A 13398-nucleotide genomic window follows, 5' to 3' on the forward strand; every position below is an offset into this window, starting at 1 on the left:
AAACTAGTTTGGAGTCCTCTTTTCCTCCCCCTAAACATTTCCCCAAATTTAGAGTTAAACCCTTTGGGAGTATATAATATTTTTTTCCACCACCAATTTCCAAGCAAGAGAAAGCTTGTTCTCGTACTGTTTTCAGTTAGGACCAGGAGTGGCACTGCTAGTAAATCTGCAAGATAAAGCCTTGCTTTGTGAAATTTTTCAGCCCAAATATTGCTGATTCAGAAAAGCAGCCCAGCTTCTCAATGATTCTGCAAACCAACCCCAAATCCCAGATCTCTTTTTGAGGTTTGCCCATCCTTAGCCATTAAATCACAGCTTCCTTAATTGCTATACTAATGTTTATAGAAAAGCTGCGATGGTTCATGCAGAATGTTGGTCTAGCCGTTGGCTGAATTCTATTTCAAAATTAATGTACACAACTAGATGTGCCAAACTGTCCAGAAGTAACCCAGACACCAGCCAACAGAGTATTACTCATAAGCTTCAGTAACACAAACATTTTGTAATTGGCAGGCTTTGCCTTTTTGTTTTAATTCTGAGGCATCAGGCTGTGACACAGCAGAAATTATGTGGAAATTATGTAACAATCTGATGCATTATTTCCTAATCTGATGTTTTATCATGTACCAACAGTCTTTGCATTCCATTTAACCTCCTTCCCCTCCATAGCCTAGTAAAACAGCCATGTTAATGAGCATAAACTGGCTATGAATTAGATCCATTTCCCCCCATTCAATTGTTGCTACTGGAACTTTTTTTTGGAAGAGCAGAATTTTTCAAGTGGTGCATGAGAAAGACAGCTGAACGGCTACAAGCTTCTACACAAAAACCATAGCTGTATTACATCCATATGCCTCACTATGGGCATCAAACAATTATATGACTCATGGCAAGGCTAATGATGGAATTTATTCCAGGGCTCTACTGATGATGAGACTCAGTAATTTAAAATGTTCAGTAGTTTCCCCCACATGCCGCCTGGAAGAACACATGCATTAAAATGCCCCAGTTTCCTGATATAGAATGGAGTATTATTTTCTCATTAATGAAGTATTTCTAAAAATACAAGCAAATCTGAACATATAATTAATCTCTTCAAATTCATAAAATGCAAATTGGTTTAATCTTGCTATAGAAATATGAACACATTTGGCTGATGTGGGTATCCTGAATGGAGCAAGAGATAATAACTGGAAAAGACAGAGACAGTGTGAAGAGTTCTAAACAAAGCTGAAGTGCTTTCAGTTTTTATTCTTCCACTGTTGGCTTAGGGTACCCAAATATGAGCCTTTACTATTTGTCACGTTGCCACTTATAAGCAATTAGTTGAAAACTGGCAGTAGGGCTTCTGCACGCAATTTGAAAAGAAAATTAAATGGGGAACAGCAGTAAAAAGATTTAGGTTTCTAGAATCCCACTCTTTCCAATGGAGAGCTTTGGGAATAGTTATCAACTCTGTGTGCAAGAAATACCCTGAAGCTTTCCAGTATACTAACCCAAGTATTCAAAAATCATGAGTTAGTCCCTGAAAAATCATGAGATTGAAAAATAAATAAACAAACAAACATGGGGTTCTTTTTATTTGCCTTTTGGGCTTTGAGCCATTAGCATTCACATTTTGAACTTTTCTCAGCAACCTGGAGAGCTAGAAGCTTTTTTTATTTTTTAAATGGAAGAAAATATTCTGATATGATCACAGAGCTGTTGCTTTAAGTAGAAAAAGTACCATGAAACTTGCAATAAAACTGAGAGCTGGCAATCCTGCATGTGCTCGTTTTCTAACACTAGACAACTGGTTGCTTGACTATTAATAACTCAAAATGAAATTGAGATCTGTGCAAGGTCTCAGCCCAAGGCCTATACACCAATTAAGTCCCATTTAAGACCTATTATGAGGAATTTAGGGAGATTTAAATGCTGCATGGACCTTCTGCACAGGGGTGAATTTCATCCTACTAAAATAATCTCTACAGAAATTAAAATAGACCTTCAGAAAATTACACAAACAGATCTTGCTGAGCATTGATAATCTCTGACTCATAACTTAAACACAGCTAAATAACTGACACACTCTTCTCATTCATGTCACCATCTTTAATTTTATATGTAATATTTTAAACATGACTTAATTTGTGAGCAGATTTATGTAAAAATGACTGTTCATGGCATACACCAAAATGGCTTTAAACATCACATTGGTAATCTGCTAACAAATGCAAATATAGATTCAGATTATATTCTAACATAAAATACTTCTGTAAATATTTGATGTTCTTTACCGGTTTCTGATGTATGTTGCAAAGCTATGTAGACTTCATTTACAATGATCTGATTTTAAGTTAATGCTCTTGCCCTGCCAAATCTAAATAAAATGGCTCGGAAGAGGCTGCTAAATGGCAAAGGTCACTGAGTTCTTACTGAAATTAAAGGATCAGCTACAATTGTTGGAAAAGATATCTGGGAAATCTGCAAGTCAGGAATGTTTCTGGTGGTATTAAACAAATACAGTACTGTGATAAAATAGCACTGAAAAGCTACACAGAAATAGTTACATTATTATAACTATACCCGTTGCTAACAGAAAACACCGACACTTTCTTCAGAGAAGTAAACATGCTAACCTCCCTGAAAAAAATGTAACAGTCTTCCCCCCAAAACCGCAATCAGAGTATATTCTCCCCTACTACAACTCTGCTGTTCACTTCCCATTTCCAGATCATTCAGACAGTATTGGCAACCACATTCCAACGTCGCATGGCATCTGCCAACATCCTGGATGCTCCTCCATTATATTTCACATGGCCATACATCAAAGCATGAAGACAGCCCTAGTATCACTAAAAGAGGACATCCTTATGGCCAAGGAGGGAGTCCCCATCTAGAAGCTCATACTACTTGACCTCTAAGCAACTTATGATGCAGTCATTCACATTCTTCTGTTGGCCTTTCTGCATGAGAAGGCTGGAATAGAAGGCCTAGCATTGGTACAGTCATTCCTCTCCAACGGGACTAAAAGTAAGGTAGTGGGCAAGTGCTCTGCTTCCTCAATTGCCCTCGTTTATGGAGACCCTTTGGGATCTAATTTGTCCCTGCCCTCTTGACTATCGAAATGAGACTCCCTAGAAGATGTGGTGAGAGGCCATAGACTGAGCTGCCAACAATACATTGATACCACCCAGCTGCAATCAACACCATCATGAGGATGTCACCATGCCTAGAGGAGAGCAGCTCCTGGTTGAAGAGTAGTTGGCTCACACACAATCTGGGCAAAACTGAAGAAACTCTTTGAAGAACTAGCCAGGGTCCATACGTCCCCTGTCTCCTGTTCTTCAAATTGGTGAGAACCCTCACGGTCCTGTTCAAAACAGCAATTAGCTTAGAAGAACAGTTGGCATCAGTGATATTGAAAAATGCCTCACTAAGAAGCTTCACCTCTTACTGCCAGATGGGGACTGTGATTCACTGTCTCTGGATCCCCAAGGTAGCATCAACGTGGAGGTTCCAGCTTGTGCATAACGTGTTTCTCACCTGATCCCTATGCACCGATCCTTCCACTCGCTCCTAATCTGCTGCTGTTGATAGTTCAAGGCTTTCATCCTGATCATCAGAGCCATCAACAAGTCGGGACTCAGCTACATCAACGACTACGTTTCCATCCACCACTCACCAAGACAGCTGTGCTCTTCTGGGACAATACAGTTCACAACACCATGGGGCAGCCACAGACAAATAGTTCTACAATGAGGGGGATTGGCTGTGGAATGAGCTGCCATACACCAGGGTCTTGCCACCTTCAGGGTGTGCTGCAAGACACTTCTCTTTGACAAAACTTTCCCACCATAGCATGGGAGAGGGGGAGAAGGAAAGAAGCAAAAGCATTGGAGATTTCTGTACCAGGGAAGGGAGAAAAGCCAAAGACTCTTGAAATCCCTTAGGGACCTTGCTATGAAGACCTAATTTATCTGTGCAGTGATCAGCAATATAAAAAAAAACTAATAAAAACTATAGATAGATACACTTGCCATATTCCATATTGATAAATCACTGTTTAGACTGCCTTTTATCTTCTATTAGATATGAGCCACCTGCAGGATCATAAACTTCTAGAGTCTCTGATCTGAAATCCTAGAGCAAGTGGGGGTTGTACAGTACGTGGCAACTGGAGGCTACTTAGTTCTTTATATAGCACTTTTCATCGTTAAAGAGCTTTACATTTGAAAGAGTTGTCAGGAAAGAGGTCACAGCAGCAGACACTTGTCAGTAAGGAAGTGGGGATTAATAATATGAAGAAATAAGCACCCAGTGATGTGATTTCTGAGAGTTCTTTCAATGTGTACCTTCATTTTCATAAAACGTATTTACCGTTTGGAAGATTTCTAACATGCACTGTTTGTTTAGTGCCAAATTCTCTCTTTAGATGGCCCCATCTCCCTGAATAACCAAAAGGATTTATATCACCTTCCATATTCAAGATGTGGTCCACTGTAATTGTGTGTCTCCTTCAAAAGCATAGGGGCCAGATTTTCAAAAAGAGCTGAGTACCGAGCAGCTTCTATTTTTGGCACCTAAATGAAATATTCATATTTTCAAAACTGTTCATTACTTTTGACAACCAATGGGGCTGCTGGGTTCTGAGCACTTTTGAAAATCTGGCCATTTAATTTAGGTCTCTAAATTGGAACCGAACTCTTGAAAATACAGTTTCAGATCATAAAAATAAGAGCAGAATTTGGTCAAAAGTGGGCAGTTTACAACAGGCCTTGAAGATCTTTCTAAGCTACCCTCTGAAATGGGTGTCTCTCTAATTCATTTCCTAAGCATAAATGCAGATGACTTTATGTATCAAAAACAGGGAAGGTGTGTGAAGTTTCTACTTGGCTACAAGACTTTTACCCCACTTTTTGCTGTATTGGAGAATCAAATGGAAAAGAGATTCTATACTCACTTTTCAAGTACTCAGATAGGTGCATTTCTGACATAACCTGGAAAACTTTGGATTCATAAATCAAGGAGTAAACCACCCTGATTCATAGATACATAGTAGTATATGATAGTGCATACGTACTGATTAGCAAACCACAAAGGTGTTGAGGTACAATTAACCTCAAAAAGTGTAGATCTCCAATAAAATGTGAATATTGGAAGCAAAGGATGAAGATTCCATTGGAGCAGTGTTTCCCAAACTTGGGACACCGCTTATTTAGGGAAAGCCCCTGGCGGGCCGGGCCGGTTTGTTTATCTGCTGTCTCCGCAGGTCTGGCTGATCACGGCTCCCATTGGCCACAGTTCGCTGCTCCAGGCCAATGGGAGCTGCTGGAGGTGATGCAGGCCAAGGGACGTACTGGCCGCCACTTCCAGCAGCTCCCATTGGCCTGGAGCAGCGAACCGTGGCCAGTGGAAGCCACGATCGGCCGGACCTGCAGAGGTGGCAGGTAAACAAACCGGCCCGGCCCACCAGGGGCTTTCCCTACACAAGCGGCGTCCCAAGTTTGGGAAACTCTGCACTGGAGGATAAAACAGAAGCCAGGGTGTGATGGAGAAAACTCATCACAGATATGCTGAATTACCAATAGTAGCAAGGGAAATACAGGAAATCACTAGAAAAGTAAATTGAATTTTGTACAAATGCACAAAATGTTCTGATTTCAAGTTTGCTTTAATGTGAAAATTTATGTTTAAAGATATTTATATGCTGTATGGCAAAAAATACCTTCCATCAGCTTCAATATTAGCTTGTTATATTCTGTCATAGTTCAAAGATGGCTTAAAAAAAACCTCATCAGGCATAGACACTCACACAGTGTCACACCACTGACAGTTTTTAGGAAATATAGAAAGCACATTTTACACTTCAGACATAGTGTTATCTTGATGCATTAGGATTTATACACATAGGAGAGCATTCATCCCACACAGAGGACACACATAAGCACTAAGCTTGGCATGGAGGTGAATTTCACCCATAGGCTTGATCCATCTCTCATTGAACTCAATGAGAATCTTTCCATTGACTTCAATGGGACTAGGTTCACCACTTCTAGCTCAGCAAGACGTTACTTCTGCAGTTCAGTTCACAAATCTAAGTTACAAGAAACCCCATATATATTGCTCAGCCCAGAAAATGCGGGGGGGTGGGGGAAGGGCAGGAGCCCAAATGTAAAACCAGTTTCCAATCAGATTCAACAAACAGAAAATCTCTAATTTCAAAAATGTTGACAGTAAAGTTCTCCCTGTGCTTGCTAAATCACTGTGTAAGTGGGATGGAGATTACAGAGCTAGACATACTGCAGACAAGCACTGCAGGTGAAATGTCCACCTTGCTGAATGGGGTGTGTAAATTGTGAGTCTGGGAGGGACACGACGTGCCACCCTTCCATACCTGCTGGGTTGGGGGGAAATTGGGCTCTCAGGGTCTGAGCCTGTCCCGCCTGCTCCTGCTGCCATTGGTCGGCTGGGGTTAGGATGGGCCAGCTGATTGGCTACTACCTGCAAAAGCTGGGTCATTTTGGCTTTGTTCCAGCTCCATCCATTTCCACCCTTATCAAGTATGCTGGATCTCTTATGATGGCAGGGGCCTTGCTGATTGCTAAATTTTGTTGGGTGGTTGGAAGGCATTTTTCCCATATGGCAAAACAGGCAAATGGCTGCTTGAGTATTTTCCACCTTCTATCCAGCATCCCAGAGGTCCAGCTCCGGGGTTTACAACATTACATTTGTTGCAACTTTGGCAGGTTCCAGTGTGGTGGTGGGTTTAAAAAAAAAAAAGGTCTGATGTGAGTCCTTGTAATTCAATGGGCTTCCAAACACAACATGGTATGGTAAGGATGTACACTTCTCTGTCTTGCACAGCTAGGGATTCCCCACTACTCACCTCTCCACTTCTGGTGAGGATGAAGGGAATGAGTTGGGACTCCGGCTTCCTGCCAAGAGCCCTGGGCAGCCTTGGTTCTGTAGAGGGGCACTGCCCTTTTACTCACCCTCTGGTTTGTAGAGAATGGGGTTATTCATGCCCAGTTGAATTCCATACCGGAACAACCCTGCTGGGTAGCTCCGTCAGTGGTTCCTCATTGGTTAATAGTTTAATAAAGTTGCTGCCGCCACATTTAACCATATGCTGGTGGGCGTGTCTCATTGTTTCTATATCTGCCTCAAAGTATCCCAGTGCAGAGAGGCAGCACAAGACCTAAGCATCACTTGTGAATTTGATACTCCATTCCATAGCTTTATCAATTCAGCTCAGACCTAACCGAAATGGGATTCTAGTCCATGGTTTCCTTAAATTAGAGACCACTTATAGTGCCCAACTGTACAACAGTTTTGTGAGAAAGTAATTTTCCACTGCAGACTGGATTGAATCTATTTCACTTGTGACTTTCCAAACTGCATATATAAATGTTATTTATAATGAACAGTGTTGCTTCTAAAATCTAAAATGGTTTCTAAAATCTAGAATGAAGCAGACTTTTTCTATTATAGGATAGATATTGTTTGCACAAGGCAGACGTAAGACTAGATGAGCCACTTTCCAGGTGGACAGTTTGAATTCAGGCTAATGGTTAAATCACATTTTCTGCTCCCGGGATATCATTTTGTAGATTTTATCTTTTCATGCAGCAGCAGTACCTTTTGGCGAGTGGCTGAATAATTTAGCCACAGGTGAATACATTCTTAATGTACTGCATTGTAAAATTTCCTTTACATTAACAAAGAATCTCTCTGAATTCAGACACAATCCACACAGTCTGAAAGTCACAACTTTGCATAAAACACTGAACCATTCTTACTGAGCATACTCATAAGAACATCACTTCAGGTTTGGTATCTGAGCTGCTATTAAGAAATCATGCCATGTTCAAAGGCTAACCTCTTGCAGAAAGAGCTGCTGGCTTTGGTAATTTGACTTGCCTTCCTCCCCGGGTTGTAACAATACCAGTGCCAAGCATGCTTGCATAACAATGGTTCTATCATGTATTCCATGCAAGGGAAAGCAGGACTATCACATACATTTTGAATGGAAGGGAATAGGGATGGGGAAGGGAGGAGAATTTATGCCCTAAAATACCTGCATGCTGTCCAAGGTGTTCTGGGTGAAGTGCAAAGCAATAAATTCCAAACAAGACACAGTAAACAAAGAGATGTGAAATAAAGAAAGAAATAAAATACAGTTTTGAACACTTTTTTTTACATTTCAGAACAAAATATATTGAAACAGTTACCACATGTAAAAACATGCACTAATGCAAATCACACTGTACATTTCAGAAATCAATACGGCTGCTGATCTTGAATCTCAAAAGGCAGATAAAATAAACACAATGGTAAAATGAATAGGCTTAGTGAAACATAAAACAAAAGGCCAAGAAACTTTCTTTGATGGGGTTATGCAAATCAGAGGTAGCAGACAAATCAGGTAAACAGGAATTTTGTTTGGCTTTCAAGGCATATATATATTATCATTTGTATGCTTTATTTCCACTTATTTCCCCTTGTCTCATATACGTTCCAGAAGGCACTCCATTATCTTTTAAAAAATCAATTTTAATATATATGATAATAATGAAAGCATACGAGTAAAGCTTTTCCTGTGAAGAAATATACTTTTCAAGGAAATAAAACATACATAAATTAACTAAACAGAATCTTCTTCTATAGATGATCATTGCACCAAAATGTTCTGTCTTCCATCAACACATGAGGAGGTAGGTGCATGGATGGAAGAAGTGGTTACACAGAAGAAAGGGAGGACTAGAAAATATGTATTTTTTCCAAAACACTGTGCCAAGACATTCTTTACCAAATGAAGCATTGACAAGGTACTAGCTGCAGCCAACCTATTTATGGGTATCGTCTTTCTGATGAATTTATATATTCTTAAGTGGTTATTAATTCATAGTGACTAGTGTGATATTTGTCTCAGGCAGAAAGGAACAATTTGTTACTCATCACTGACAATCTATTATGTATGAAATAGAAATGAACAATAAAAAGAAATTTGGCTGCAATTAGAGTGCCATTTTACTATTTTACATATACTGTCTTATATATGTTACCCATTCAAGTGCTACAAATAACGCAATAGGAAGATAATACAAACCAGAATACGTAGTGACCAGCACTGAAATTAACTGAGAGGTATTGCTTACCACAAGCACTTATTCATAGCACCCATAGCACTTATTCTTAGCACCTTGTAGGAGGTGTTCTACACTTCCAAACATCAACCATTGACTCCAATGAGCTTTTAATCAGTCTCTAGCAGACTACATTACTACATTTCTGCTAAAACTATTTCCCACTCTGGGACATTTTTCAAGATTTAAAAAGTTTTGCCTATTCTGAATCAGGACGAATCACCAAAATCTTGAACATTTTTACAAACCAACAATCACAAAAATTTTGAGCTCAGGTCAATTTAAATGTTTTGTTTGGATTTTGACTTTTGTTGTTAGTTTTTTTTAACAGTACAGTTAGCTTAAATTTCAAAATAAAAAATTGTTTAGAACAGAAAAAACAGAATTTTAAATTTGGACTATTTAAAAAAAATCCATTTTTTTTTTCAAAATTAGAAGTTTGTCAAAATTGATCCTTTTCTGCAAACAGTTTCAGTTTCAATAAACTGCTATTTTCTCATGAAAAAAATGTTTTGTTGAAAATTTCTCGACCAGGTCTAATTTCTGCTGCTTTTGGTTGCCCCTTACCCTGGTCCAGCATAATATTACAGGCCACCTTACATGCCAAATTAACGACGCTGGGAGGTAAAAATGTGAACATTAATCCCCAGGAAATGCTCTGTGCCAAGATCATAATTGCTCTGAGAAGTTGTTAATGAAGCTAATATAAATTTTTTTATTCTTCCCTTTTCCTCTGTTCTCCCTCTTTTTAGCGGTAGGTACAATTTTAAGGTGAAATGTGTAAAAACCTTGATTTAAAATAAAACAAAGGAACTTTTAAACAAATATTTCTGTATTTTTTTTTCTCCTGATAGATGAATAGAAGGAGTTTTGATGGACACATATTGCTAATGCAATCTTACCTTTACCATTAACTGTTTTGAGCTATAAACTGACCTTAGACTCTTTTGCAATAGAATGATGGAAAATAAACAATAATAATACTTATATAATAGCACTTCTTATCCATAGATCTCAAAGCAGTACACAAAGAAAGGTCTCATTATCTCAATTTTATGGATGCAGAAACTGAGGCATAGAGACGTGAAGTTATGGGTGGTAAGAGAACACAGGTTTCTTGGACTCCCAATTCAGTGCTCTAGCCATTGGACCATAGCAGCATCCTCTAATGCATATATGAGTTACAAATGAAGAGGAATATTTACCCATGAATTACTACAACATGCAAGAAGCAATCATGGTCTTGTATTACTATAATGAGAAAGGAACTGGTATAACGGTGACAAGAATAAACAATAGCTTCCTTACCTCTAGCAGCTGAACTGCGCCTTCATGTTCTTTCTTTGCTTCAACCTGAGCCTTTTTTACAATTAAAAAAAGGAAGAAACCAGGTTATTCAGTCATGCCATATTCATTTTGCACTAGAATAAAAAATAACTACAGGTTTGCCTGAATATGACACTTTAAATCATATTTTTATAGTCTTATAGTCAGATAAAATACAATTAAATCAAGTTTAATAATCAGAGCCAGCACTATATGAACATATCACCCGTTAACTCAACAAAATGCCACTGATTACTACACTGTATATGGGTTTGAACCAAAGTCCATTAAAGTCAATGGGGACTGGATCTGGCACTGACACTGCTTAACTTTAAACGCAAGTGGTCCTACTGAAGTCAAGTAACAAAACAATTCATAAAATGCTGCAATGCCGTCAGACGTTTGGTGTCAATATTATTGCGAGTACAACATTTAGGGTTTACTTCAAATGTGCCCTGATTATGATTCAAACCTGCGAGAAAATGAGAGATGTCTTGCGATCTGTTGTAACCTAAAACCATTAGAAGATTTTTAATGTTTTTTTTTATTTAATTTTGCTACATAGTAGATAGATATCCTTTTTGTTTTGCAAAGTGTAATTTAATAGATAAAGCCTTAAAATCCTATTGTTTGATGGTTCTCACCCTTTTCTATTCCAGGATCATAATGAGACCCTCCCCCCCCAAGATATGCCCGTCCCATCCAGATGGGATCCTTTATCCGTATAGCAGTGAGAGAAGGATAAAGCTATTGTTAACCATTCCAAATTTTGCTAACAATGTCTCTCTACAGCATGCCTCACAAAGGTTGGTTTTAACTTCTTCACCAGCAAATTCACCTCTAATTCATTTTATATTGAGCCTTATTAGAGGCCAGTTTAATAAAAATGTATCTTAAAACTATGTTGTGGAAATCTGCAAAGATGCAGAGGTGCTGAAAAACCATGTGCAAGATTTGGAGTGGAAACCAGTTTTATGTTAAGAGACTCTTTCTCTGCATCAAAGGAATAATTTAGGTAAAATACTGCTTGCCTCACTAATAGGAGTAGCCCCATTAAAGTCAATGGAAGTAGCAGCATGAGGAAGACAAGACAAGACCTTAATAAACAGACATCTGTGCCCACAAGTATGTCTGCATTTCGGTTATAGACAGCTACACACTGATGGCACCTGCAAAACTGCAAGTGTAAACAAGAATGTGGGATTAAGAATTATCTGAAAGATCAAACCTAAATATCCAGGACCTGATTCTGGGAATAGTTTGCCCAAGCAAGGATGCAGCTTTGGTTCCCTTTTGTTTATCTGTTATCTCTGAGAGAGAAATACAGGGTTCTACTGAAGTTTCTGAAGCCAAACTAAAACTCATTTTAGAAGCCCTGGTATAGTTCATGTTCATTTCTGTGTCTCTGCAAAAATTGGAAAAATCTGCAAATTTATGATGATATGACAGGCATCAGGGATACATGGGGAAATGAAGTTAATTAACTGTTCTTAAATCAACTTTATGGTTTCACTGAAACTATCATTTAATAAAGATTCTTTTTTTAAGGTAACAGATATGGCTGGCTGCCTGCTCTATCACTTCTGAGTAGGGTCTCCTTTAAAACAGAGATTTTGGATTAGGTGAGAATGAGGAGGGTGGCTCTGCTCAAATACTGAAAAATATTGTCACTGCTTAAATAAACTAAGACAAGGACCCTGGAGATGCTACATGAGAGGCCTCACTATAATTCAAGTAACAAAATATAATGGCTAACAAAAATCTCTCTATATCTATATATGACTTTAAAATGCTATTAATATGCTAAATTTTCAAAATGCTCTATGAAATATTTTATTTAATGAATCCAAGTTATAAAGCATTTAATCTTAATGAATGGATCTTAATCAAATGAAAATTTTTGATGAAATCAGCTAATTAAACGACATCTATTTTCAGCTGGCAGTACATATGGCATGCCTTTTTTTTTTTTACAACAAAACAACAAAACACTCTGATAAATATGACCACTAAAATCATCCAAGTTAAGTGACAAAAACTGTTTCCAACAATAAATTTCATGGTAAAGGAGTTAAATGGAATAGAATTTTGCCACAATGCAGACGGTGGTGGGCAATTATGTGCAACGACATTCAACTCAACAGTTTAAAAACTGGCAATAGTTAACATTTGCTTTAATGGGGCTGTTTGATGATTGGTAAAACAGTGTTAACTGCCAATGAAAAAATGTTCAATTTAATTGTAATAAGATATGGACATTTAACTACTACAATGGACTGGAAGCAATATTTAAGACTAATGCCTGAAGGACATGACAGCTAAAATGTAGAGGAAAGTCCGCTGCCAGAAATTCAAAGAGAAAATGTACATATTTATGTGCATATCACTTATTTAGTCTTGGAGCTCAAATCCAGTAACAACAGGTAGATCCTAATTCAGCAAAGCACATAAACACTTTGGCATCTTAGCACACGTATGATGCATTGCATCTGTAAAGGCCTTTTCAACTATTAGCTATTTAATCCTTCCCTGACCAATTAGCTGTTTGCATGCCTCTAGCAAGTGCTTCATAAACCACAGGTGGCCCATAAATCAGTTTGGGAACTGTTATTTAGGTTATAGTTCAGCTAAATTAAAAAATATAAACATATTAATTGTAAATGGGACATGTAGGTTTTATCAATGGACAGCACAGAGGATTATATATAAGTAAAATCTCTATGCCCATGAAAATATGGTGAAATTCCGCTAAAACATCAGTTTCATGACTGGTATTCCAGTTTATATAAAATTATTATCTGAATTTCACATATTTAATCAATAGATTTAAAAACTCTCAGTGCCCTTGGTCAAGCCTAAGTTTAGTTTCTGGGTCCTTGACAAATTAGGTCGCTACAACTGTAATTTCGCTGTGAAATTGTACAATTTTAGCAGACATATA

The 13398-nt window shown here is 38.2% G+C and overlaps 1 protein-coding gene across 1 annotated transcript in view; it reads right to left on the reverse strand.

Moving 5' to 3' along the window:
* LOC120386491 (RIMS-binding protein 2-like) overlaps positions 1-13398 on the reverse strand; it is a 390924-nt gene that overhangs the window by 74750 nt on the left and 302776 nt on the right. Inside the window, exons 18-19 of the mRNA XM_039505876.1 lie at positions 10440-10490; positions 8063-8083 (exon numbers count right to left, since the gene is read on the reverse strand). Coding sequence (XP_039361810.1) covers positions 8063-8083; positions 10440-10490 — 72 coding nt within the window. The remainder of the gene's footprint in view (positions 1-8062; positions 8084-10439; positions 10491-13398) is intronic.

The sequence above is a fragment of the Mauremys reevesii genome, linkage group 18 (assembly GCF_016161935.1).
Source record: "Mauremys reevesii isolate NIE-2019 linkage group 18, ASM1616193v1, whole genome shotgun sequence".
Taxonomy (NCBI): domain Eukaryota; kingdom Metazoa; phylum Chordata; order Testudines; family Geoemydidae; genus Mauremys; species Mauremys reevesii.